Source organism: Melanerpes formicivorus, unplaced genomic scaffold, assembly GCF_026170545.1.
Source record: "Melanerpes formicivorus ecotype bairdi unplaced genomic scaffold, bMelFor1.0.p_v2 SCAF_14, whole genome shotgun sequence".
Lineage (NCBI taxonomy): Eukaryota > Metazoa > Chordata > Aves > Piciformes > Picidae > Melanerpes > Melanerpes formicivorus.
In genome coordinates, this window is record NW_027142366.1 from 3,197,753 (window position 1) to 3,224,431 (window position 26,679).

General features: G+C 52.2%; 1 protein-coding gene across 6 annotated transcripts in view; it reads left to right on the top strand.

The window, feature by feature from the left end:
- FBXL18 (F-box and leucine rich repeat protein 18) overlaps positions 1-25,941 on the top strand; it is a 32,448-nt gene extending 6,507 nt beyond the window's left edge. For 2 of the 6 annotated variants that reach the window (XM_068146625.1, XM_068146620.1), the window contains exons 3-5: positions 717-2,257; positions 5,997-6,215; positions 19,942-25,941. In XM_068146625.1, coding sequence (XP_068002726.1) covers positions 717-2,257; positions 5,997-6,215; positions 19,942-20,098 — 1,917 coding nt within the window. In that variant the 3' untranslated portion in view covers positions 20,099-25,941. Of the gene's footprint in view, positions 1-716; positions 2,258-5,996; positions 6,216-6,435; positions 6,682-6,817; positions 7,134-15,884; positions 15,963-19,941 lie in introns of those variants that run through there. The other 4 variants (XM_068146622.1, XM_068146624.1, XM_068146623.1 and 1 more) reach the window with 4 other exon arrangements.
- The last annotated feature ends 738 nt before the right edge of the window (positions 25,942-26,679 follow it).

The following is a 26,679-nucleotide window of genomic DNA, read 5'->3' on the forward strand; positions in this document are numbered from 1 at the left end:
TGCTTTGTTGGAACAGCTCTGTGTTCCCTCAGCTGTATGAAATACTGTCAGTGAAAACTGTCTTCTCTGTCTTTCTGGAAGCTAAAATGACAGTAAATGTGACTTTCTGCACAGCCAGGGTGATGAGTGGAGTCCTCAAAATACATTTCCCGTGTTGTTGTGCAGGAAAATCTTTCTGCATAGGGCTGTCAGGCATGCAGTCAGCTCAAGCCAGAGATTGGATGTGTGTTGTAACAAAGATAAAGCTTGGGAATGAAGAGTGATAAGTTTTAGAAGGACTGTATCACCAAGTGCAGGAGAGGGGAAGCCTCTCTTCCTCATTTCCCGAAGAGGAAGCTAGAGGAAGGGAAATGGGAATGTTCTTTCTTCAGTCTGAGTTTCTGCAGATAGCTAGTCCTGCTGGAACAGCTTTGAGTGTTAGAAAATGGAGCTGCTCCTCCATTTGACTATCAGCTGCTGAACAGATTTGGCCTCACAGTCAGTAATGCAGAACTGCACAGGCTAAGCAGCTAAAGGAAGTGTAATCTTAAGAGTCCAAAGCATGGCAGGCTAAGCCAGCTCCCAGCAGGATGATAATTCTCAGGCTGTGCTAGGGACCCTGAAACCTTTGTCTGAGCCATGTAATCTCAGTGCTAACCGCTTTTCAGGTGGGAAACTGAGTCAGTGCACGCCACTGCCATATATCTGATTGCATGTGGGTTTTCATTTGAGTGCAGGTAAACAAAGACAAAGTGAAGCAACTGATGAGGGATATCGGGAAGGAGATTTACCAGCTGAACATGGCTGGGTGCTACTGGCTGCCCAGCTCCACTATTGACCACGTAACACGATGCAAGAACCTGGTCAAGCTGAACCTGTCTGGGTGCCACGTCACCTCCCTGCGTCTCTCCAAGATGCTGTCCACGCTCCAGCACCTGCGCTCCCTGGCCATAGACGTGAATCCAGGCTTCGATGCCAGCCAGCTCAGCAGCGAGTGCAAAGCCACGCTCAGCCGCGTCTCGGAGCTGAAGCAAACGCTCTTCACGCCCTCCTACGGCGTCGTCCCCTGCTGCACGAGCCTGGAGAAGCTGCTGCTTTACTTTGAGATCCTCGATCGATCCCGAGAAGGTTTCATGCTCTCTGGGCAGCTGATGGTAGGTGAGAGCAATGTGCCTCATTACCAGAACCTCCGTGTCTTCTACGCCAGGCTGGCTCCTGGCTACGTTAATCAGGAGGTGGTGAGGCTGTACTTGGCTGTGCTGAGTGATCGGACACCGGAGAACCTCCACGCCTTCCTCATCTCTGCCCCTGGTAGCTTTGCGGAGACAGGGGCCACTAAAAACCTCCTGGACTCTATGGCTCGAAATGTACGTCTGGATGCTTTACAATTGCCCAAAGCCTGGATTAACGGCTCTGGGCTCCTGCAACACTTGAAGTTCAACAACCCTTTCTACTTCAGCTTTAGCCGATGCACCTTGTCCGGTGGGCACCTGATCCAGAGGGTCATTAACGGCGGGAAGGATCTTAAAAGCTTGACCAGTTTGAACCTCAGTGGCTGTGTTCACTGTCTGGCCCCGGAGTCCCTGTTTCGAAAAGCAGAGGATGACATTGACAGCAGCATTCTGGAGAGCCTGGTGGTGTCTTGCTGCAACCTGAGACACCTCAACCTCTCTGCCGCTCACCACCACAGCTCAGAGAGCATAGGGAATCACTTGTGCCAGCTCCTGTCGCGGCTGAAGCACCTGCTCTCCTTAGCACTGCCCGTCTGCTCCATCACAAACGTTGCTGCCAGCGTGGAAAAGCCTCCTGCGGCCTCCAGCTTGGTGCCCCAGGCCTTCGGGAGGAAGGTTCGGATTGGGATACAGACGTGTCCGAGGAGCTTGGCAGAGCAGGCGAATCAGAAGATAGAGTCCTCGGTGTTCTGGGCTCTGATGGGAAGCCTCCGGTTCTTGGAAACCTTGGAGATCATCGGGTCCAGTTTCTCCTCCGCCATGCCCCGCAACGAGCCAGCCATTCGCAACTCCTTGCCTCCTTGTGTCAGGGCACAAAGCGTGGGGGATTCAGAGGTGGCTGCCATTAGCCAATTGACTTACTTGCAGAGCCTCACCTTAGCACAGCTGCCAAACATCCTCACTGGCTCCGGGCTCGTTAGCATCGGGTTGCAGTGCCAGCAGTTGCGGACTCTCTCCTTGGCCAACCTGGGCATGATGGGGAAGGTGGGCTATATGTCTGCTCTCATGGACATGCTGAAACACTGCAAGTGCTTGAGAGATCTCAGGTGAGGGGCTGCTGTTCCACATCTCCATTGTGCTTATGGCTTTATAGAAATGCAGTGCCTGGTTTGTTTTAGCTGGTGTTAAAACTGCGTGTGTCCCTGTCCTGGTCAGAAGGAGTTGCAGTGGCTTGAAAACTGGGTGCTTTCCTTCCTGGCTTGTGGAGGGCAGGAAGGCAAAGGCTCAGGGTATGCCCTTTAAAAACAGTGTTTGAAGAGCAAAAAGCCCCTCTGCTCCAACTGCTTTCCTTTTAGATAAGGAAGAGTGGATGCTGCACATTTAGGAGCTAGCAGCCTTTGCTTATGCACTCTTGCTGGTTTTGTGGCTCTGTGTGCATGCACATCTCTCAAACTTCCAGGGAGGAAAAGACTCCTGCAGTGTCCAGATAATGCAGAGTTCTCCTTAGGTTTCCCAGTGAGATACTCCTCTCCCTTAGGTTTGTATTAAAATCTTGCCAGATATATGTATTAAAATCTTTCTGGATAATAGATTGACACCATCCCAGCTTTAGAGTTTGTCCTCTTGGGTGTTTCTGTCTTGTTAGGATTTGAAGGACCCTCCCAAAGGTCTGATTCTGAAAGGTGCACAAAGGTGCTTTACAGTAGTCAAAGTGTGCTTATGAAAGCAAAGGGCACAGGGAACTGGTGATGGTTTCCTTGCACCAGTGCATATGAACACCAATGTTGCTACTTGAGAAAGAGGCCTATTTTTTTTCCCTTCTTAATTCTTTCCTTCCTTTTTTTCTTTCTTATTCCCCCCTCCCCTTTCCATCAGCTTCTCTTGGTGAGACTGCTAGACTTGTCAGTCCCCCTGTCATCATCCGTTCACAAAGGGGTCTGAAACGCCTAACAGCACTAACAGCAAGGTCACTCCTGTGCTCACAGAGGCAGTGTGACTAAAATCATTGCTTGGCAGCTGAGGCAAGTCTCTGTGTGCATATCCCTGCTGCACTGCCATAGGGGAGGGAGCCAGGGGTGACTGAGACACTTCAGGAGAGTTTTCATCTTCCACTGCTTCCCATTTCTAACGGGGAAGGGGTGTGCTGGCCTCTCATCCAATGGATGGCACCTGTTGGAAATTCAGTTGTTTGGGGGCTTGGGTTATGTCTCTTTAACCTTCAGGAGGCTAAATAGCTGTGGAGGAGCTAAGATCTGGGGAAGGAAGTTTGGGTCTGCAGAGTTACTTGGCTCAGTTTAAACCCTGTAGTTTCCAGGGACTTTGAAATGAAGGCCAGGAGTGATAGAGATGGGAGGCAGCATGGAGCCTTGAAGGAAGGATGGACAAGGATCTCTCCTTGTGACAGCCAGGTGTTGCCACACAAGCTGTCATTGCTCTTTCTTGAGTCAAGTCTCAGGTTTTATGTGGCTTTAAGAGGATTTCAACGTTTAGCACTTCCTCCCCATAGTGTAGTTTCCTTTCCATGTGACTGATGCTCTGCTGCTTCTGCCCTTTTTTTCCCCCTTTCTCCATTTTCCACGCTGAGAAATGAGCTTCAGAGGCTATTCCAAAGCAACATTGTCATCTAGTGAGTGAGAGGCAGTACTGCAAGTGTGGCTGTCCTGTCTCTGAGATGAACCTAGAAACCTGCTGCCAGGTTCCAGGAGGTTCTCTGCTTTGCTGAGTCTGCAGTGGACTAACCACACCGTCGAAAAACTGGGGAGGCTTCTCCTTTCCTTTATATTAATGCAAAGCTATTGAAAGTGCTCATGGGCTGCTAGGATCTCCTCAGGCAGTGCTACCTGACCCACAGTCACAGGCTGAGAGTCTAACCCAGAATCTATCAGTTAGCAGGATTAAATGGGTGAGACACCCCCCAGGTACTCCAAAAGCCTGCACAGAGATTATCCAGATCGGGCTGGGGCCGACAGCTTGGTGCCACCTAATGGATTAACCTTCTTGGAGCTCTCAGCCTTGCTGACCCAATGACTGGGATTCCCAAGTGCTCTGAGGCTCTGTAGTAAATCTGCACTAAGCAGATGTGTTCTCCTGGTGGCACCAGCCCCGAGCAGCTTCTGCTTCCTGCAGACTGGTTTGTGTGAAGGAGCTGTCCAGTTCTGCTGCTGGTTAAGGTGGGGGGGCTGGAGAATGGAGCAAAAGGTGTCCCCCACCACCTGTTTCACTTACAAGTGATAGCCTTCTGCCTGCTTGTGCCAGCAGTGTGGCCAAGCAAACCCAACAGTGCCAGCTCAGAACTCCAGCTTGCTGGTCAGGCATGGCTTCACCATGGCACTTCCTTGCCCTGCTCTGGGCTGTGGTGGGAGGTTGTGGATAGCCATGATAGAGGATCCTGGCTCTCTCCTCTGGGCTGGGTGCTTCAGAGAAAAGTTGAACTGATGATGGGATTGATTCTCCTGTGGGAGATCCCTTGCCACCTTCTGACTGGGGAGCACTGATTGTGGTCAGCTTTGGCTCAGAGGCCCAAGTTCCACAGTCACCATGTGTGTGTGGTGTGGATTCTATATCCCTGCTTCTCTCTGGGCAGTAAACTGAAGACAACCAGTTTGGTGCACTGGAGCAGCAAGTCCCTGTATCCACATCAGCTGCTTGGTGGAGGTCACTGGAAGTGTTTCAAAAGAGCCTGGATGAGGCACTCAGTGCCATGGTCTGGTTGATTGGATGGTGGTGGGTGATAGGTTGGACTGGGTGATCTCCAAGGTCTTTTCCAAGCTGGTTCATTCTGTATTCTGTTCTGTATGTCAGATAGCAAAGCCAGGCTGTGCTCTTATCTGCTGGTCAGACCTATGGCTCATCTTACCCAATGTCCTTTGTGCAGAATCAGGCTTGCTCCCAGCAGGCACTGGCATTCTGCAGTTCAGGGCCTTCCTGCCTCTGTGTCCTTGTCCCTTTAGCACACCCCACTCAACAGTAACTAGAAGCAAGAGTTCTGAGCTGGCACTGTTGGGTTTGCTTGGCCATACTGCTGGCACAAGCAGGTAGAGTGTTATCACTTGTAACTGAAACAGGTGATGGTGGGGACACCAGCAGTGTGCCCAGGCAGCCAAGAGGGCCAATGGCATCCTGGCCTGCATCAGGAAGAGTGTGGCCAGCAGGAGCAGGGAAGTCATTGTGCCCTGTGCTCAGCACTGGTTAGACCACACCTTGAGTCCTGTGTCCAGTTCTGGGCTCCTCAGTTTAGGAAGGAGGTTGAGTTGCTGGAAGGTGTCCAGAGAAGGGCAACAAAGCTGGGGAGGGGTCTGGAGCACAGCCCTGTGAGGAGAGGCTGAGGGAGCTGGGGTTGCTTAGCCTGCAGAAGAGGAGGCTCAGGGGAGACCTTCTTGCTGTCTACAGCTCCCTGAAGGGAGGTTGTAGCCAGCTGGGGGTTGGTCTCTTCTCCCAGGCACCCAGCAGCAGAACAAGAGGACACAGTCTCAAGCTGTGCCAGGGAGGTTTAGGCTGGATGTTAGGAAGAAGTTCTTCCCAGAAAGAGAGACTGGCCACTGGGATGTGCTGCCCAGGGAGGTGGTGGAGTCACCATCACTGGAGGTGTTTAGGAAGAGCCTGGCTGAGGCACTTGGTGCCATGGTTTAGTTGATCAGATGGTGCTGGGGGAGAGGTTGGACTCGATCTCAAAGGTCTTTTCCAACCTGGTTTGGTCTGTCCTGTCCTGTCCTATCCTGTCCTATCCTATCCTGTCCATTTGCTCCATTCTCCAGCCCTCCATGAAGGTGCTGCCTACCTTCTCCCTTGGCTGGAAGCAGCCCAAGAATGGATTGCCCACTGACTTGTCTGTCTGTGTTCCTGCAGGCTGGAGCAGCCCTACTTCTGTGCAGGTGCCCAGTTCTTCCAGGCCCTGAGTCACTGCTCCTCTCTCCAGCGGCTTTGCATCGTCTCCCGGAGCGGGACTCTGCAGTCTGACGCAGTGATGTCATTCATGGCCAGCTGCCTTGAGGTCATCATGTGCCACATGTTTATGGGAGAGTCTCTTACTGCTTGCAGAAATCTCCAGCAGTCCATTGTCCGGAGGTGAGTGCAGAAGGAGGCTGGTGTGGGGTTTCTGGAGCTGTTGAAGGTTTATCTCCCTTTCCCTTCTGAGGCTCACGGCGCTCGTTCCAGGGAGCCAAGAGGTACTGTGTCACCCCTTGGCACGTGGACCAGCCTCTTCCTTTAATAAGAGTGAATCAGTGAAACGTTGGGAGGCATTACATGAATTTGTTGACTCCATTCCCACCCGTGTTCTCTGCAGCTCTGTTGGCCGAGTGGAAGATCTGGAGGCAGAGCTCCCACGGTAAACCAAGGGACACTTTTTGCCCAAACAAAACATCTGCCGGCATTTTAAGTACGGAGAGATTTGACCTTGAAGCTTCCCTCCTTCCTCACAAGTGACTAAGATAATGCTCTGTCCTCTAATCACTTGTAAATGTCACTTACTGACAGCCCCCCTCCCCGCCCGCCCCCCGGCAGCGCAATTCAAAGCCTTTAAAGGGTTGTTGTGAAGGGTTCTTCTTGGTGGGGGTGGGAAGTGTGTGAGGTGGTGGGGGGGGTGTGTGTGGGGGGAGAGAGAATCACTACAAACTGCCTTTGCACGTTTGGCAGTTCTTAAGTGCATGTTGCTCGGCCCCTTGCAGTGTTCTGAGGCTCACGTGGTGGGGAACGTTTGTGTGCCAGCCGTGAACTGCATCTGAAAAGAGAGCTTTTAATGACTCCTGGCATCTTGAAACCTCCTTAGAGTGGCAGTCATCTCACAAAACATTTCCCATGCACCAGACTTGCCATCACTGGTTGGTTTGTTGGTGTGGGGGTTGTTTTTTGTTGTTTTGGTTTTGCTTGGGGGTTTGTTTTTTCTCCCCCTCCTCCCTGTAAGGCTTTTTGCTCTGCCTTCAGCCTGTTTTCCTTTTGTCACCTGCTGTTTCTTTGCTCTGTTAAGCTCTAATAAAAATTTCAAATCACACAGCATTATTCCTGCATCCTAAAGGGTTGCTCCTCCCCCTCCCACCTCCCCCCAGCCTTTTCTCCAGCTTCAAACTGACTTATTGCATTTGGCTTCTTTCCACGGATCAAATCCAGGAGGGCCTATGACTGTATTAGCTACCTACCAAACCACACACCAGACAGTTTGCTGCTGCTGCTGCTGCCTCTAAAGGGCTCTTGTGTCCTTCTGGGGGGCAGTGGCTGTTGGAAACAGCCAAGTGTATTCCTTGTGATGTCCTGAGGGATGCTTGGGAGCTTCTTTCTCACAGAGCTTCCCATCTTGGAAAACATCCCTTGGCTGATTTCAGTTGTGCTTCAGGGATCCTTAGAAAGAACCCAAACCCCACAGCCCCTGGGTTGTGTTGTTGGTGTGTTTGTTTAGCTCTCCCCTCTGAGATGCTCAGTTGGTAGCACATAAGACCCTTAATGGCCTGCAGTGGGCAGTAGTGTCCTCCCTACTCTAGTCATGAGGTCTGTGGTGACAGGTTGGACTCGATGATCTTTGAGGTCTCTTCCAACCTTGGTGATCCTGGACACTAAAGCTAGTAACAGCTATCCTCTAGAATCTCGTATGCCACTGCAGTGCTGGCCAGGATGCTGATGTCCACTGACTGAGCAGAAATAGGCTCTCCTGTGGTCTTTCTCCCCCTATTTTTATTTTTTACCTCCCATTGTGGTTGGATTCTCACTCCACTCTGTCCCTCTTAATAATTCAAACCCTGGGAACTTTCCAAAGAGCAGCTGATGCCTCCTGGAAATGTTACCCCCCTCCTATTTTTATACCTAGGAGCGGTTCTGGCTGTCAGGCTATTTTTTCTTCTTTTGTGTTTTATTAATAGAGACATTTGTAGGAAAACAGGCTCTTTTGAAGGGCTTTTGGGGTGGGGGTTGGGGATCTTTTGCCTTTCTGAAGAGAGCATCTGCTGCTCCCCTTGCAAGCTCTCCACCTGAAGTCATAATCCTCTGTGACATTGTAATCGGTGGCTCTGGAAACGATTTTGGTGTCACGTAAGATTACGACTTCAGGAGGAGGAGAAGCAGTGGGAGCAGATGCTCTCCTGAGCAGCAGGGATCCAGTTCTCATGCAACTGTCTCTAGCAATAAAATGGAAGGAACCAAATACACAAAATGATGGGCAAGCAAAGCCTGGAGTCCTCCAGGAGCCATCAGTGAGTCTTCAGCCGTGTGAGTTTTCCTAGCGAGCCCATCCTCATCCTTGCACAAATCTGCCTCTGGACAGGGGGCAGCAATTGGCTTTCTCCTGGCTGCATTTTGTCTGCTACTCCAAGGGCAAAGAGCTGTGCAGTAGAACCTGTGTGTGAGCTAGTTCATGGCTTAAAGCTGTGGTTAGGGCTCTGAAGCACCCAGCGTGGCTTCCTCTGGAAATGAGCTGCCAGTGTCTGTCTAATCCAGGCTTTAAATTGGAAGAGCCCATTGGGCAGCCAGTGTGAAGTGATCAGCCCTTGTGCCAGAGTGGAGTAAGGTGTTGTGGGGTGGGGTTTTTGGGTTTTGTTTGTTGAATGTGTGCAGATGCTGTGTGTGCAGGAAAAACAGAGAATGCCTGGGAAGGAGGAGGTGAGAGGAGGGAAGGCAAGGATGTCATCAGCCTTTCTCTGCTTCCTTTCTTGAGTGTTCTCTTCTCCCAAGGAACAAGGGATAGGACAAGAGGAAGCAGCCTCCAGTTGTGCCAGCAGAGGTTTGAGTTGGCCATGAAGAGCAATTTCTTCCTCAGAAGGGCTGTCCAGCCTTGGGACAGACAGGCTGTCCAGAGCAGTGGTGGAGTCCCCACCTGCAGAGGTTTGAGTTGGCCATGAAGAGCAATTTCTTCCTCAGAAGGGCTGTCCAGCCTTGGGAACAAGCTGTCCAGAGCAGTGGTGGAGTCCCCACCTGCAGAGGGATTGAAAAGCCTGTGGTGACCTGGCTGTGGTTGGACTTGATGACTTTAAAGGTCATTTCCAACCAAAACAATTCTGTGGTTCTGTGGAATTGATCCATTTTCCTTGAGTCCCAGCAAGGGTTCTGGAGATGATCTTGTTTAGGCTGAGAGCAGCCAGGTGATTGCTGATTTTGAGCAGGGAGATGGGACCAAAGTGATTCCCCCTCTCCAAAGGCCTCTAAAAAGAGAAGAAGTGTTGAGTGGAAGGTGCAAGTGGTAGAGCTGGGAGGACTTGAGAATGCCATCTAGTGCAGTTCAGTCCTTTTCCAGCCATGGGTGCACAGGAGGATTCAGCTCAGAGAAGAGGCTGGGACTGATCTGGGGAGAACAGGCTGGTTTCTGCTGCAGGGTTGTGCTGGAAGATGATGTGCATAGAGGGTGTGGTGATGGGAGCTTGGGTATTAAATCTCTTGCCTCATGCTGATGGCTTAAAGCCTGAAGTGGTTCTCAACCTCTTCCCCTTGACTGTAAAATGAGGTTTGTATTATGTATTTCTGTTCTCCTGCCCTGAAAAGAGAGTTGTTTTCCTGTCTGTTAGTCTTGTGACAGCTCTAAACCAGGCCCTGGGGTGACCAGTTTTCTCCTGGGCAGTTTTCTGGTTGAGGTTTGCTGCTATTTGGGACAGATTAGTTTGTGCATTGAAGCCATTAACAGCCTTTGATTCAGCTCTGCCTCTTTTGCAACGAAACACAGCGAGCAGAGCAGCGCTCATCTGGAGCCCTCATCAGCAACCACGAGGCTTGCAAGGGCAAGGTCTCCTCTGGGCTTTAGGGAAGACTGTTTCCCTCTGGGCAGATAAATCATTGCAGTGTTTTTTCTTTCTTCTGTGTGACTGGGAGGAGTGATCTCCTTTATGGGTGGGGGGGAGATACTCTGCATAAGACAAGAGCCTGGTGGTTAGAGGGGGAGATGTGGCTGGAGTGGATCTGCATCCACTTCCCTGACCTTCCTGGGGTTTCACATGTGACCAGTGGTCTGCTCTCAGTTTTGCTGTAAAATGACTCTTTTTACATCATTTTTCCTATCACATGGTGCTCAGCTGCTGCCACCCTTCAGACAGCAGCAAATCCAAGCAGCAGCAATGTTTGCCCCTTTTCTGCTTAGACCCTGGCTTGGCCAAAGTGCTTGGCTCCAGGTGCCTGTTTGCTTTGTTTCAGTAACCCTTCTGTTAAAACCACTGCCATGGCCATCCCAGAAACACCACACTAGCACAATTTGTGGACCCATGGGTGTATGTCCAGCTGTTAGCCCAGACCAGTTGGCTGTGCAAAGAGGCTTCTTTGCAGCAAAGGGGCATTTCACACAGATTGACAGAATGCTAGGGGCTGGAAGGGACCTTGAGAGCTCATCCAGTCCAGCCCCTGCCAGAGCAGGATCACCTCGAGCAGATCACACAGGAATTCATCCAGGCAGGCTCTGAGTATCTCCAGAGAGGGAGACTCCACAACCCCCCTGGGCATGGGCAGCCTGTTCCAGTGTTCCATCACCCTCACAGGGAGAATTTTTTTCCATGGCACTTCCTCAGCCTCAGCTTCCAGCACTGCCCCATTGGGCAGCCCCCAGCAGAGCCTGGCTCCAGCCTCTGGGCACTCACCTTTTCCATATTTACAACCATTAATGAAGTCACTCCTCAGGCTCCTCCTCTCCAAGCTACAGAGCCCTCAGCTCCCTCAGCCTCTCCTCATGAGGAAGATGTTCTGCTCCCTTCAGCATTTTTGTGTCTCAGTGCTGGACTCTTTCAAGCAGTTCCCTGAGGTCCTTCTTGAGCTGAGGGGCCCAGAACTGGACACACTATTCCAGATGCAGTAGAGGAGGAGGAGGAGAATCTCCCTGGACCTACTAGCCACAGCCCTCCTAATCCACCCCAGAATGGCGTTGGCCGCCTTGGCCCCAAGAGCACATCGCTGGCTCCTGCTCAACCTACTTCTCCCTCTTTGAGTTGCTGCGCTGGGACTCTTCCTACAGGCTCGCCAGGAGCCGTGTGTCCATAGGCTGCTCCAGGGGGACCAGCGGCAGCTTTCCCGGGGGTTTGCAGGGCTGTGCTGCTGAGCAGTAGTCAGTAGATGGAGCTGTGACCCGTGGAAGCTGTCCCCCTGCTCGCCCGTGCCTGGCATACCCAGCGCTGGGATTTGTACGGCGGTGTTGCTCTGCCCTAGAAATCTTGCGGGCGAGGAATTTGGATGACTTCAGGATCGCACAGCTCCCTGCTTTGGTTAGTGGGCACCTCACCAACGTGCAGAAGCTGCTCTCCTGGTGGAGCATACCAGCAGAAAACAGGCTTGGAAGAGAGGGGATGAGAAATGCTTTGGCAGCCATCCCCTTGGCCCCAAGGACAGCTTTGCTTTTCCAGTGTGGTTCCTGTTAGAATTTGGTCGATTTTTAGCTTCAACGTTTGGATAGCTCCTGCCCTTGTAACGATCTCAAGGACTTCACAAACAATACAGAGAATGCAAGCCTTGGAAAAGTCCTTGAATAAACACCTTGAAAAGGATCAGGAAAGCAACAATAAAAGAAAAGTCCCAAAGCCTGGGGATTCTTCTCACACAGGGGGAAGGCAGCGAGGCGTGGAGGTGGGTTGTGGTTTACAGAGATGCACTCCAGGCTCAGCCACAGCACAGATATTGGTCAGGAAGGGACAGGTCAAGGTCCAGCTGAAGTGTTTTGGGAGGTGGGTGAGTGGCTGGGCCCAGCTGCTTCCATCTCCCAGAAGCTCTGTTAGAGTCGTAGAATTGTTAAGAGTTGGAAGGGACCTCAAGGCTCAGCCAGTTCCAACCTCCTGCCATGGGCAGGGACACCTCACACTACAGCAGGTTGCTCACAGCCACATCCAGCCTGGCCTTAAACACCTCCAGGGATCAGGCTTCCACCACCTCCCTGGGCAGCCTGTGCCAGTCTCTCACCAGCCTCATGGGGAACAACTTCTTCCTAACCTCCACTCTGAACCTACCCATTTCTATTTTTGTTCCATTCCCCCCAGTCCTATCACTCCCTGACACCCTCAAAAGTCCCTCCCCAGCTTTCTTGTAGCCTCCTTCAGATACTGGAAGACCACAATGAGGTCTCCTCAGAGCCTTCTCTTCTCCAGACTGAACAACTCCAACTCCCTCAGTCTGTCCTTGTAGCAGAGCAGCTCCAGCCCTGTGCTCATCCTCGTGGCCCTTCTCTGGACACCTTCCAGCACCTCCAGATCCTTCCTGTCCTAGGGGCTCCAGAACTGGACACAGTACTCCAGGTGGGGTCTCAGCAGATCCGAGTAGAGGGAATCACCTCCACCACCCTGCTGGCTCTGCTCCTCTTGCTGCAGCCCAGGATGTGAATTGCTTTCTGGGCTGCAGATGCACACTGGTGGCTCATGTTGAGCTTCTCATCCACCAGCACTGTTGTCATCTCCTGAGGTCTGACAGCTGTTGGGAGATGGTGTGGAAGGTGCTGTCTGGGGTGCTGGTGCAGCATCCTTTGAGAGCTGTGGGGTTGGAGGAAGGAGTTGGCAGTCCTAGCTCAAGCACTCTGCCGCTGTTCCTCTAGCCACAGTGGCTGCCTGGCTCCAGCAAATGGCTTTGCAGACTGGGTGTATGACTCTGAGGGTTAACCAATGCTGTGGAGTGCAGAGACTTTCACAGTTTTAGGCCAGTCTGCCTAATCTGAGGATCCAGGGCCCAGAGAAACACTGAGTTACCCTTCCTCCTCCTGCCTGTGTCAGGCGTGAGCACTGCTGAGTTTGAAGTGACTTGCACAACAGGACTCCTGCCACTTTCCAGGAACAGCTATTTTGGTCTGAATTAGATCTTGCTATTCAAGCTTCTGTGGCATTACCTAAATTTTCCCCTCCTAGTTCTTGTCCTCTTTCAACATGAAACTCTTGGCTGGATCTTACCTTTCCTCAAGCCGTGGCCCTGTGTGGTAGTGAGAGCCACGCTGCTTGCTGGAGGGGTGAAGCACCTTCCTGGGCCTCACTGGCAGTGATAGGGCTTTCAGGTGGGAGCATGGGGGTGAAACTGAGTGTTTGGGAAGTGCTGAGTGAGCCAGTCCCTCTGCTGGCATTTAGCACAGGACTGAACTGTCACACATGAATTTTTGCTTACTTCAGAGCTGAGTATCTCCCCCTCAGCCTTGCTGCTGTTGCTTTGGATGTGTCTCCTTGCCTGGATTTTCCTGGTGGGCTCATGCTCAGAAAAGCCCTTTTGGGTAATCCTTTTCCCTGTTAGGCTGGGTGGGAGGGGGCTGCTAGGGCAGTGAGGGAGTGCAGAATGGGTCTTTGAATCCAGCCCAGCCCTGCAGCGTCCCTGCTACGCTGCCCACCTGCCTCGCTGCAATTGTAGTGACACTGCAGCAAGCTGCTATCACCACCTAGGGCTTAGCTGAGATTTTTCAAGCTGCTTTTGCAGTTTCTTCACCACCTTCTCTTCCTTCTGACCTTGAAAGAGTCCCTCTGAGTGCACCACTGGCTTCCCTGGATCCCAGCTCAGTAGCTGCCAGTCCCACTCCACTAGCCTAAGCATGTTGTGGGCTCAGGCCCTGCATCTGATTGCAGAAGATTTAATGTATTACTAGGCTGGTGTAGTGAATCATTAGCATCCTGTTCCAGCTTTCATTGTCTGTTTCATTTCCTGCTCTTGGAAACCCCTGAATCATTCTGTCACAGACTGAATAACAAACTGCATCCTTGTCAGCTTGTGTTACCCAAGAATTCCTTGGCAGGCTTGGCAAAGGCTGACTTTGCTTGAGGTGTGGCCTGGACACCTTTGCTTCTACCAGGGATGTTCTTTATGGGGGGTTGGGGGGGTGTTTCAAGTATTTTACAAGCTTGTGAGACCACCCTCCCCCCCACCCCACCCCCCATTTGGCACATTAGTGTAGCTTCTTTAGGGGCTACTAACTCAGCCCCCTGCTTAAATGCATTCCTGTGGTTGACCCAAATGGCATGTTCTAACTGCTGGCTCAGGGAATTCAGTCCTGAGTCCTTCCTCAGTGGGCAGATTGGTTTGTGCATGAAATAGGTTTCAAGGAGTGTCCTCTCCTCTCTCTTGGCTGAGTAATAAGATTGGAACAGCGCTGTCGTGCTCTCCCTTCACGAGGGTGTAAAAGGCTGAGCGGAAGCATTAACTGCAGCTTTAAAGCATTTCCATAGTAAAATAAATCTAATTGAGCAGTTATTGCAGTAGCTTTTTAATTTGTGGAAGAGATTAGGAAATAACTTTCAGCTTGCTCTGGCAGAGCACTCCCCTAGGACGTGTCCTGGGCGCCTTGGCATCGCTCTTTGGGTTCTTGCGCCCTCCCCCTCTAATTGTCCGGTCACATTTGACTGATGCAGAGTTCAGCTGGCAAAAGAATGGAAGAAGCTGTGCCTGTGAGCGTGCTTGATGGAAACCTCAGCTCACAGGAGAAGCAGCAGAGTGTCATTCCTGCCTTGCAGAGGGAAACCACAGCTGAGAGATGCAATTTGCCTTTGCTGGGGATGAGTCTGATGTGTGTTGCTCCTTCTCCCTGACGTGATGCAGTGGCAGAGGATGCTGTGTTGAAGATAGTGGCAGAGTTGGCAGTGTTGTGTGTGAATGGCTTCCAGAGTGCCTTGTGCACCCTTCTGTCTGGGGCTGGAGGCTGTAGTGGTGGGGCTTTAGGTGAGGGGAACTTGCAAGCCTTGGGAGGACTCGACTTGGTCCATGTGGAAGTGAGGGGGCGGAAGACACCCTTGAAGGAAAGCACTTCATGGAGGAAATCTCTCAGTGTGTGAAGTTAAGAACAGCCTGAAGGAATCACAACAGCTTTCCTCAAGAACATTTGAAGTCTGTTTTGGAGGTTAGGCAATGAAGTCTGCTCAGCTTGGGTACTCTGGCAGGGATGGAAGTGAGAGTGGCACTGAGGAATGGGTCTGCTTCCGAGTCAGCGTGTGGAGGCTTTAGCCCCCTTGTGAGAGGTTTCTGGGGGATGACCGGGGTGCAAGGGTCCTGCACACAGCAGCACAGAATGTTAGAGGTTGGAAGGGACTCCAGAGATCAAGTCCACCCCACAGTTTCTTCAGCATGTCTGGAAGATGCTCTGGAGAAGCTCTGCACTTCTGGCAGTCACTGTAAGCAGGGAGAGCCTTTGCCATTCCCTGGTCCTGAGTTCAGGGCACGGCCAGCGGAACACATTCTAGGTGTTTGTCTGACCTGCTGTGAAGAGATGAGAAAAATGTGTGCATGTGTGGTGGGTCATGCCAGTGTCAGCTGTTCCAGCTTGTCCTGGCACTTCCTCTGTTCCACCATGCCATGCTTCAGGGATGGGAGTTTCCAGCCTGGCTCAGGTAGGCTGGCGGAAGCTTTCAGGGCTGATGCCACGTTTGAACTTTCAGCTGTGGGCAAGCCTTCCAGGGAAAACAGACTCAGGCTGTGCCTGGCAGGGGATTAACAGGGCTTTGTGCCTGTGGCTGGAAGAGTTGTGTACATGGCAAAAAGTGAGCTGGTCTGAATTCTTTTTTCTTGGGAAGCTTGTGCCTCTCCTGAAGCAGCTCACCAGCCCAAGGAAAGTCTATATGGAGCGAGGGGAAGGTGCATGGCTGCAGCATATATTGGTCCTGCAAGCTGGAGTCCACACCTGCTCCATCCTCTCTTTGCTCTGTTCCCCCCAAATTAAGCTTCTCCTGGTCCTCTTCTTTCTCTAGAGCCTCTTTTTCCCATAAGCTCCTCTCTGTTTGTGGAGCTGGAAGCTCTGGCCTTCCTCCACTCCTGCTACACCACATTTCCTTGTTTTATCTGGTGTTAGCTGCTTTTGTTGCCAGTGCTTAATTATACCACCCTGTGTTCCCTTAGCCCTGCTTGCCAGCATCTGTGCAGTGGGACGTGCTGAAACATCTGAATTTGGCACAGGGCTTAGGTTTCTCTGGAAATCTCAAGGGGAAAGGCATTCTTCAGTCCCAAATGCTGCCTTACAAGTAAGGGAAGGTAAGTCTGAGCAGCAGCCAGCGCAGCGGAGCTGCTGTCTTCTACGGTCTGTGGTGCAGAGAGATGCAGTGGGGCATAATCCATCCCTACAGGCTGGCTGATGAGATTCTCTGATGGCTTTGAGCTGCCCTTTAGCTCTATCAGCAGGTGGAGTCCTGGGGACTGGTGGCCTCTCTGGAGGTATGTCTGAAAACACACAGAGAGAATGTTTGCCGGCAGATAACTGCATTCCAGGGAGGGACTCTTTTGTCTTGCTAAAATCGAGGAAATCTGATCAAAGTGCAGCCTTGCTTTAGACTTTTTCTCTTTGACTTTGTCCCTGACCTACATATTGGATCCTGCCATGCTGGCTGGAAGTAATTGAGATCGTAGTGTTAGGCTATTTACCAAGCTGTTCACTTGAAAATAACCTTTCTGTGGCCAGTCCACACCTGCTCTGGGATAATTTTGGAGGCAAATAACGAAGCACCGTTAACCCTTTCGGCCACACACAGCCCCTTGGGGATGGAAGTGCAGAGTGAGGTGAAACCTCCCTGGGTGCTGGGAGGGATGTGTGACACGGGGTGCTCCCTGCTTTCATTTCCAAGCTCCAGGCATGATTCTAGCCAGCTGCTGAAGCCAGGCCTGTGACGTGTCCACATCCAAACCAGGACACTTCATAGACCTCTGTGTGGAAGTTTCCCCCTGGGTGGTTGTTGGTTTGGGGCTGAGTCTGCTGGACCAGAAGCTATGCTGGAAAATATGTGCGTGGGGATGAAGGGGGGGATGAGGGGAGGGGGCATTTTCTTTGTTATCCCACTGGTTGTTTCTGATTAAAGGATCTGTTTTCAAGGGGCTGCTAGTCAGTTGCCTTAGAAAACTTACTTTCCTTTAATTAATCATGATGAGTTTAGTCTGGAGGTTTTGTAGGAGGGAGCAAGCAAGCATGTCCTTGGCTTCTTTCCCTTGGGGAGGTGGGGGGGGGGGGGGAAGGAGAAAAAGGGGGCAAAAAAAGCAGGGTTTCATGTCTGAAGCTGCAGCTCTTTTGTCTCCCCAGGTCGACATCCTTCTCTGTCCTTGGGGTTTTAATTTTACGAGCCCTGGGCTTGCAGAGCCAGCTCCAGTTTGAAGTCCATCCAGGTGTGGAATGAGGAAAGAACCGTCAGGAAGATTACAGGAGCTATTCTGCAACTCATTAACTCAATCTCTTCCCCTTCTTGTTATCTCCTCCTCCCCGTGCCCCGGGCCTTTCAAACCGGTGCTCTAAGTGCTTCTCACTTAATCTAGCCCACCTGGGCAGGTGTATGAAGAACGGAATTGCCTTCCGGGGGCAGGACTGAAGGAGCAGGGCGCGCACGGAGGGGGAGTTTGCTTTCGGGGAGCCGCTAATCCCAGCCGAACGTTGTGACAGCTGCTCGTTAAGAATCAGGGTGTTTCTTTAAAGAGGCAGTTAAAGGAGAGGCTTTGCACGCACGTTTAGCTGAGAATAATGGTGAGCCATGTGCATTTGATTGGGATTTCCACCCCCCCTCACCCCTCCCTGCCCCCAGCTCCCTCTTTCTTAAATCACCCAAATTGTACATGGAAAGAATTCTCCGGCGTCAACTTGCTGGGGTATGGAATTTACAAGGTTTGCAGTAAGAGAGAGTTTCCTGTTGGGGGGTGTGTGTATATGGGGAGGGGGAAGAACAACATTACAAAGCTTTCCTTTAATTTATTTAATCATTGATGAAGAAGCTGAAGTGCAAACCTCTCCTCTAAACCCAGGCTCTCTCGGCGAGGTATATTTACTGCGCTGGAGTTTGGGGGTGGGTGTTTCAGTTGGGTTTTGTTGGTTTGTGGGGTTTTTGGGGTGATTTGGGTTTTTTTGTGTGTTCTTCAGCTGTGGTGGTGGCAGATTGTCCTCTAAACTTGTCTAGGTTCTTGGCTTTTTATATAGCTGCATGGTAAGGCTGCTTCTAAGCTGCAGTTTGGTGTAGGGTGAGAGGCAGCAGCACGCAGACCTAATTCGAGAGAGCCTATGTAATGCAGAGAGAGAGAGAGGCAGAGGTTTCTTTGCCTTGGGGAGATGGCTGTTTCTTCCTCACTGAACTTCAGTAAACTTGCTCTATTAACATGATTTTCTCTGCAGGACTGTGGTGTTGGATAAGGAACCTGAAGAGCTGAGGCAGAGGAGGGACTATCAAACAGACATTTGCTGTGTTTTATGTAATTTCACTGCAGGCTTTACCAACTGCCTCCCCAGATCAGTGGTTATTTGCTGGTTGATTTCTTGTAGGCTCCTCCACAAGCCCCCAGATCCACTTGAGGAGCAGTGTCCTTTTCTGCCAGCCCTTAGGCACAAGGCATGAAGGGCAGGGCTGCGATGCAGAAAGAGATAAAATTGCCCTTGGGTAGTTTTGTTGCTGGAAATCCTGACTCCTGCAACTGCTTGGGTTCAGGCAAATTAATTTAACCCACCAGAACTAAGCAACCAGCCCTGGAATGGGAGTTTCTCCACTGCATTTTTGGCAGCTCTGCTCCAAATCATCAGTGGGATGGGAACATCCTTCCTGTCTCCCAGGAAGTGCCAGTGCCTCCTGGCCTTTTCTTCAGCTGGTGGTACTGCTACCTGGGGCTTTCATGTGTGTTGCCAGAAGCCACATCTCCATTTGCCAGGAATCTGGAGCCATTTCAGTGGTAGAGATGGGCTGGGAATTTTCCAGGCATGATTCTGTGTAGGAGAAGTGTGCTGAGCAGTGAACTCCTCTTTTGACCTGGCACAACTTGGCTCAGCCTCGAGGGACTGATGCTGCCAGTTTGACTCTGCCTCCTTTAGAGTGATAATGAACTGGGCCTTGTCACAGGGTTGGGAGAAAGCATCTTGGTGGCATGGGGCTAACAGTCACAAGTCTTTTCATCTTAAGGGTGTAGCTTGAGCTGTAGCCTAACTTCCCTTTACCTCCAGCTTTAAAAGACTGAGCTCTTGTTATGCTCCACTGAGTAACACTAGTCCTCTCTCCCCATGCTCTCTTACTCACCAGGTTGCTATCAGTTAGAGTATTGCTGATGGGGACCTGGGCTTTTTTTGTTCAGCTCTTTTTACCCTGTATAAATGGCTTTAACTTGTGCTCTTCTCTTGCTCTGCTCTGTAGTTATAACCCTGCTGCTCCTCTCTCATGTACCAGGCCTCCTGCTCACAAGCTATGGGCTGTGTGCAGGAAGGCAGACCCAGTGGTGTGATGCTGGCATGAAGAACTGGGAGGGTAAGGGGAGAACACAGGTTTCTCTAAGAGCTTGTAGGCTGAGAAACTGGAACCCAAAAATTCTGAGTAGCAAAGAGAGATACTCACGTGTGGTTCTGCTGGGGCAAATTCCTGTGGTGCCAAGAGAGATTTTCTGCAGTTTGGATTTATATGGAGGCTGCAGTGTGTGTGTGTGTGTGTGTGTGTGTGTGTGTGTGCACACTTACTGCTTATCTGCAGATCTGAGCTTTCTAAACTGGCTGGTGCTCTAATTGCAGAGCCCAGCCTCTGCATGCAGAGCAGCCCAGCCTGAAGCGATAATCCCAGGCTCAGCCCCCAGGGAATGCCTGGCACTGCTCTGGCCTGATTTCCTTAATGGCTCTGCAACTTGCTGCTGGTTTGTAGGTGGTTTGAGTCGTTATCTTGCCCAGCTTGGGCAGAGTTCTTAGGATCTCTGGTCCTCTGAGGATACCAAGATGTTGTGTTAATGTTTGAAACCTTTCTCTCCCCACGTCAGGCCCGGTCTGGGTTTGTGTCAGCTCAAGAGGCTCGCTGGAAAGGGTTGCAAGCCCAGCCTGCACTCCCTGCTGACCCATGGAGAAGAGAGTGGGAGATCTTGACTTCCAGCTGAGCAACTTCTCCATGCCCCCCCACTGCAATCCTCTTCTCTTGCTCTGGAGACTCTGCATTTTCCCTCAGCTAACAACCTGTGTCTGGTTCAGTTTCCAGGCGGACCGCCCGGCGTTAAATGTCGTCATTTTCCCTCTGCTTCACGAGGACTTGACAGAGGTCATCAGAGATGTCCCCATGCGACACTTGGATGAAATTACCTTGTTTAAAAGCAGAGTGGCTGAGGAGCCTCCCAACCTGTGGTGGTGACTGTCTGGGCGTGGGAAGGACGGCGTGAGCACGCGGAGCAGCTTCTCGCGTGCCTGGGCTCCCCCGGGTCGGTCCCGGCCGCCTCGATGGACGCTGCACGATCCCTTCCAACCAGTGCGACTGCAGAATGGAAGAGGCTGCTCCTTTGCAGTGGGGATATTGCTGCTGGATATTGCTTGCATCTGAACAATCCTGTCTCCAAGGCTTCTGCAATCTGATGGGTATTTTCCTTGCAGTTAATTATGAGTGGGTTTGTTGTTTTGTTGAAGTCAAAGGTAAGAGCAGCTGACTCGACGATGCTCTTTTCCCCCCCACCCCGTGTCGCCTGGTGTGTCTCCTAGGGGCCCCTGTGTACTTTGGCAGTGTGCTTTGTGATATTGGTGGACATCATTCTTTGCTTCAGTCTGTTGTTGGCAAAGTAGAAAGCCTGAGCCAGCGAAGGGGCACAAAACTGTGTTGCTCTGCTGAAGTGCATCACATCTCCTCCGTGTTGCAGGCAGGCCTTGGCAGCCCCACAGATGCAATTGCTGATGTTTAAAGGAGGGTTTTGCTTTTGACTGAGAAGTACCACAAGGACTCATTTTTGGTTTTTAGTTAATATTTGTGAGCAACAAATTAAGGTCATTGGCACCTCAGCCACAGTGTGTTCTTTGCTGGTGCTGTCCCATCAGCTCCTTTGGAAATCCTTGTGCTAGGGTAGGTGATGCCTCCTCCAGGGAGTACGTGGGGGGCTGGAATCCGCTTTGAGCGCGGTCCGTCTCGCAGCGCGGATGGGAATGTGGTGTTCCAGCTCTGTGCTTAGATCCCATGCCTTCAGCTCCTGCTAATTTTAGAGATGTTAGGAAGTATTTTCAGTGTGTGATTTCAGTCAGCTTCTCTGCTCCACAGAATCTTCCTCAGGCATCAGTAGTGGTCTGGATCACTTTCATATTGCCTTATTTACTGAGCACTTTTGAAAGCATCAGACAGCTGTACCAAAAGCCGAGACAGGAGTTCCTGCAGCTATCTTTCGGGGTGGCAGTCGGATTTCCCTTCTGCTGGAGTACTTTGTGGCAGCACACTGGGCCTATCTTCTGCAAAACAGCCATCAGCTGGAGCTGTCTGACATCTCCATCTCAGCTGATGTGTTGAGCAGTGCTGTTCTGGGGCAGGCCCAGTGTCACCCAGAGGTGATGTCCCCGTAGCCTCGTTGGCATTTTCTACACGAGGTGCCAGCTCCCACACGACGCTCTGCTATCAGCAGGGCATAGAAAGCCTGGTCTGATGGGATAGAAGAAAGCTAAATGCATCTTACAGCTTTGGAGGATTTCCCCTCCTTACTTCTCCCTCAGTCAGGTGTGAACCTGCCTGGAAATCTGCCTTGCTGCTGTGATTCTTGAGCCAGGCTGCAGCAGGCCTGGTGCTTGGGTAGGTAACGGTGTTGACGAGCAGGTTGCTGCCAACCTTTCTACAAGCACAAGCCTGTGCGTTGCCAAAAGTGACCCCTGCAGGCATGTGCTGTCTGCCCTGAGCTTCTCTCCAGTCCCCCCTTGGGCCAGGGTTAGAGCAGCAGTCTCCAGTTTGCAGCCAGTGACAGGGTGGTGCTGCTGGGTCTTGCTCCTCCTGGTGCAGGCGTGGCTGAGCCGCGATCGCTCCTGAAGCATTGGAGACTCTGCCTCAGGTGAGGCACCAGGCAGGCGAGCACCAGGAGCTGGTGCCCTGCTCTTGGCATCCTGCCACTGTTTTCTCTCCTCTTCTCCCAACGAGGTCGTTCTTTCTACCTCTTGTCATATTACTTGTCTGTTTGAATCCCTTCCTCCCTCTCCAGCAGCTGTCTTCTCCTCTCCTCCCTCGCTCCAGCGAATCAGCTGTGCTCTTTGGCAGGAACGTGAGCCATTGCTCTGTCCAGTTCAGGCCACTTCAGCTCTGCCTAGTTTTTGTCTGGCTTTCTTTCCTAGAATAGTGAGGGCTAGGCAGTGAGTGTTGGTAAAGCAAAGCTGCTTCCTCCTCCTTGCTTGAAGCATTAGCAAAGCTGCTTTCTCCTCCTTGCGCCTCCGGGCAGGCTAGAGGGAAGGCTGAGGGGATGGAGGCAGCTCTCTTATTGCCTGCAGGGACCTTTTTGTCCTGTGGAGGAATCCCAGTGCTTGGTGCTAGAGGAGTGAGGCCATCCCTACCCTCAGCAGGGGCGTCCCCTCCACATCCACACCATGGCACAGGCAAGAGTTTGGCAGAACTGCCAACTCACCTGTTCCTGCCCAGCTGGAAAACCTGTGATGGGGGACAGAAAACACCAGTTGCTTAATGGTGGTGTCAAGGCTTTGGTCTGGGGGCTGGAGTCACCTGGTGAAACCTGCTGTGCCTCTTGCTTGGCAGAGCAATGCCCACCTGCCTCCAGCCTGGCTGGGTCAGGGCAGGCAAGCAGGCATGCTTTCTGGCACTGTTGCTCTGGTGCCCGGGGCACCACGTTCTGACACCTGACCACCCACCAGCGGGTCAGAAGTCCTGCTGCAAATCCTCCCAGTGGCAATCAGGGCTGGGAAAGGTCACCCACAGGTGATGCAGACAGGACCCCAAATAATGAGGAGGAGCTGAAAAAACCTCCTTCCACCCCCAACCCTGGGCCAGTGCTCCACGTCTCTACTCCAGATCCTCTTCTGGTGAGTGAGAATTTCCGCTGCTTCTGCACTCCAGGCAGGATCCACCAGATGTTAATAATGTGCTTATTTTCTCTAAGTGCTATTTTGGCATCGGTGTTAATTACAATTTATATTCTGCAACATTTACACTGGGAAAAGAACCCACCCTAATAGTCCCCAATTGGCAGAGCTGGGCTATTAAACACAGCACCATATGTTCTGAGCCGAGCAGTGGATGGGGCTCGGAGCCCGCGCAGCACCCAGGCTCCGCGCTGCGGCGGTGGAGGAGGAGAGAAGAATGGAGAGCTGGAGGTTTTGTTCCTGCCTTTCAGTGAATGTGAATTCCCCCCCCCCCCCTCCTCTGGTGTCTGCCCCCTTCTCTCCCCAGAAATCCGCCTTCTGCTGTCTGTGAGCATCTGATGAGGTGATCTGGGAGCCTGCTGGTGCCGCTGCCCACGATAAATGAGTGCGGTTACAGAAGGTGCCCTTCGCGCAGGGAGAGCCCCTGCAGGATTCCCAGGCCCTGCTGGCCTGTCTCTTGCTGTGCTCCAAATCCACTCCTCTGATCTTTGGGGGACTGCAGGAGAGATCTTTGCTTTGCCCACCCCTGAGGTGTCCCTGCTCCTTTGGGAGAAGGCTGCTCTGGGACACTCCAGTGGAGTGGACAATCAGAAGCTGCTCTGCTGATGTTCAAAGGCTTGGCTGGCTCCTGCAGGCTCTGAGGTCATGGGTTTGGTGTGTGGTGGGGCTGTCTTTGGGGTTTCAGTAGGTCTGTTGGAGGGACTGTAGGTTGAAGGATGCTTCCTGAGCTGCTCTGCAAAGCTGATTTCAGACTCTTTAGGAAATGGCAGTGAACCCACTGCCCAGCTTTGGAGAGGGGCTGTGTGATGTGGCCAGGTTGGGACTACAGCAGCCTGTCAGCTGGGCAGGTGGCTCAGCAGGAGAAGAGATGGGAGTGAAAGGAAAGCAGGGCAGGACTGTGCCAGGGACCTCGAACTGGAAGCCAGGCACACACTGGTGACTGCCACTGGCCTCAGTTTCCCCTTCTGTGGAAGGGGAGGACTCACCTGCCTGGCCCGAGGGAGCTTGCAGGGGTGCAAGACACTGTCCCCTCCAGGCAAGGTGTGAGGAGAGGGCAGGGCTGGGGCTGTGAATGCAGGTTGAGAGGGACCAGGACAGTGACCCTGATGGCTTTAACTTGCATGACCACCTCCTCCTCTGCTGAGGCACCTGAGACTGGCAGGGCAGGATATGTCCCTTCAACTTGCTGCTCTTCAGAGGCATGACAGGCATACAGCAGCAGGGCTGTGAGTTGAGAGGTGCAGGGTGCTGTGGGATGGGATGTCCTCCACAGCCACAGGGGCCTGAGGCCTTTCCCTTGGTGGAGTTGATGGGTGCAGAAGTGTTGTGTCTGATGGGAGATGCTGTCCCTCCATGGCTGGTCACAGCAGAGAGTGTCCAGCCAAGGCTCCTCTCCCCTGCCTGCAGGGAGACCTGTGCTGGAGCCAGAGGAGCCGTGCTGGGCACTGCAGAGGCAAATCTCCTTCCACTGCAGCTCTCCTGCCTCTTTGATGAGATGTGCAGCCAGGGTACTCTAGCAGGAGAATCATTTCCATAGAAACCAATTGGGATGTTGTACAGGGAATAATGATTAATAGTGAAGGGATGCTGCCTCAGGCCCTCTTCATTTTTTAGGGGGCAGTGAGGGACAAACTGGAGCACAGGTTTGGGGGGGGGGGGGGGATGGGACAGGCTGGCTCAAAAACTAACGGGAACCATCCCTGCCCTTGATTTGCAGGGCAGCTTCCCCTCTTCTCCCCCTGCCCTGCCTCCCACTGCTGCCTCCCCAGCTTTCCTCCACTCTTCAAAATGGCTAACCTGGTTAGAAATAATCATAATAATAAAGCAGGATGGATGAGGTCTGACTACTAACATTGTTGCTGTTAGCAGCAGGATTTCAGCCATAAAACACGAGGCAAGGGAGGCATTGACCTTTCCGCTGTTTGAAATGAATGGAGACATCAATATCTATTGTTTTGTGGCATTGACCTCTGACGCTCTCCTTTCACCCTCCCCCTTTCGGGGTTGGGGTTTTTTTTCCTCCTCCCTTTATTTATTTTATTTTTCCTCTCTCTTCCCTCCTGTCATTTCCCCCTGCCACTGGAGGAGAAGGGTCAGCCTGTACCCTCTATCGATCCTGATCTTGCTGGGTGATAGGGAAATAATTAGAGCGGTGAAGATCTCTGCCGCACGCCGGCGAGCCGCGGCCGCGCCGGCCGAGCCCCCCGCTCCCTGCCTCGGCTTCTCCCTCCCTCCCCCCACCTTGCAGAGCTCTGAGGTCTGAAGGAGGCCAGATCAATATAGGTTTAATCATGGCGGGGGGGGGGGGGTGGTGTTATTTCACTTATTTTGTTGTTTTAAATGGTCAAGTGTAACGGTTTATGTTGCTGCCGTCAGAGCCTGGCTGCCTGGTGCCTTGTTTTATTTATTAAGTAGCCCTCCCCCTTCTCTTGTGGACTTCATCTCTGCACAGAGAATGTGAAATCAGGCATTGCTAATTAGCTGTATGACAATTAAGTAATGTAGCACAAAACCATTAGGACACTGGATTTGGGGTTTGAAGTTTGTCCTTTGAAGTGGAAGCTGCGAGTCCCTGCCCAAGGCTGCCAGGGAGGGGGCTGGGAGGGTGAGGGGGGGGGGAATGGTTTTCTGTCAAAAGTTTTTCTTTGAAAAGAAAATGTCAGTGTAAGAGTCCCTGGTTCTGTCATCTCCCCCTATGAGCAGCAGTGGGAATTGTTCCTCCTGGTGGAAACTGCTGGCATCCACGGACAGGGGGAGCGCAGAAAAGCATCGCCCGGGCAGCCGGTCCCCAAACGCCCTCGGCTCTGCTAGAGGTGGGTACCCAACACTGCTGCCTCAGCTTGGCTGGGGGAGAACAGTGCCAGTCCAGGAGAGAAGACCCAGGTCACAACCATGGTCCTGCAGGGAGGTGGCCCTCAGAACTGTGGGGTTCACCTCTGAGGCCTCAGGTGCCCTCGGAATGTGGCATAACCTGGTCCCAAAGACCGACAAGCTGCTGGGTTTGGGCTCCTCCATCTGTGCACTCGTTTGCCACTTGTGTTTGCATCTGGCCCTTTGTTCTAGTAGTGAGTCGAGTTCTGAATGTGCAACTTTCCTGTATGCTGGTGGCATGTAAAACTTCAAATAAAGAGTGAAACTGAGCTGGAACCAGGGCTCTCTCCTTGCCTCCTGCCTCCTCTTTCCCTTTAAAACCAAAGCCCCAAAGCCATCCTCTCGGGGGGCATTGGAAGCTGCAGGGATGTGAGCTGGAGGGGGGTGTGGGCAGGGATGTGAGCTGGAGGGGGGTGTGGGCAGGGATGTGAGCTGGAGGAGTGTGTGGGCAGGGATGTGAGATGGAGGAATGTGTGGGCAGGGATGTAGCCCCAGCTGGCCTGGGAGCTGTGGGAGTGCTGGGGTGGTTGGTGCCCATGGAGTTTACAGCCTCAATCCCCCCAGGTCTGAGGTTTGCAGGGGATGCTCTGTGCACCTTGGTGCTCATGGCTGTGGCTCAGCTGGGTGTTCCAGGAGCTCCCTGGTGTTTAGGAAACTCTTCCTCCCTGGATCTCAACTGCTGAGCTGTGCTGCTGGGGGGCAGAACAACCATCACAGGATCAGAGAATCATTGAGATTGGGAAAGACCCTTTAAGATCATTGAGTCCAGCCATAACCCAACTGCCTTGGCCACTAAAGGACATCCTGAAGTGCCACATCTACAGCTTCTGGAACTCCTCCAGGGATGATGACTCCACCTGGCTGAGGAGGGGAAGAGGATGTACCTGCTCAAACACCCCTGTGCTCAAATCAGCTCACCTCAGGCAGGTGCAGCAGCAGGAGATCACTCAAAACTGATGTGATCCATTTTTAAAGGTAAGTGAGCCTGCAGGGTTCGTGGTGAGACTGCAGGAG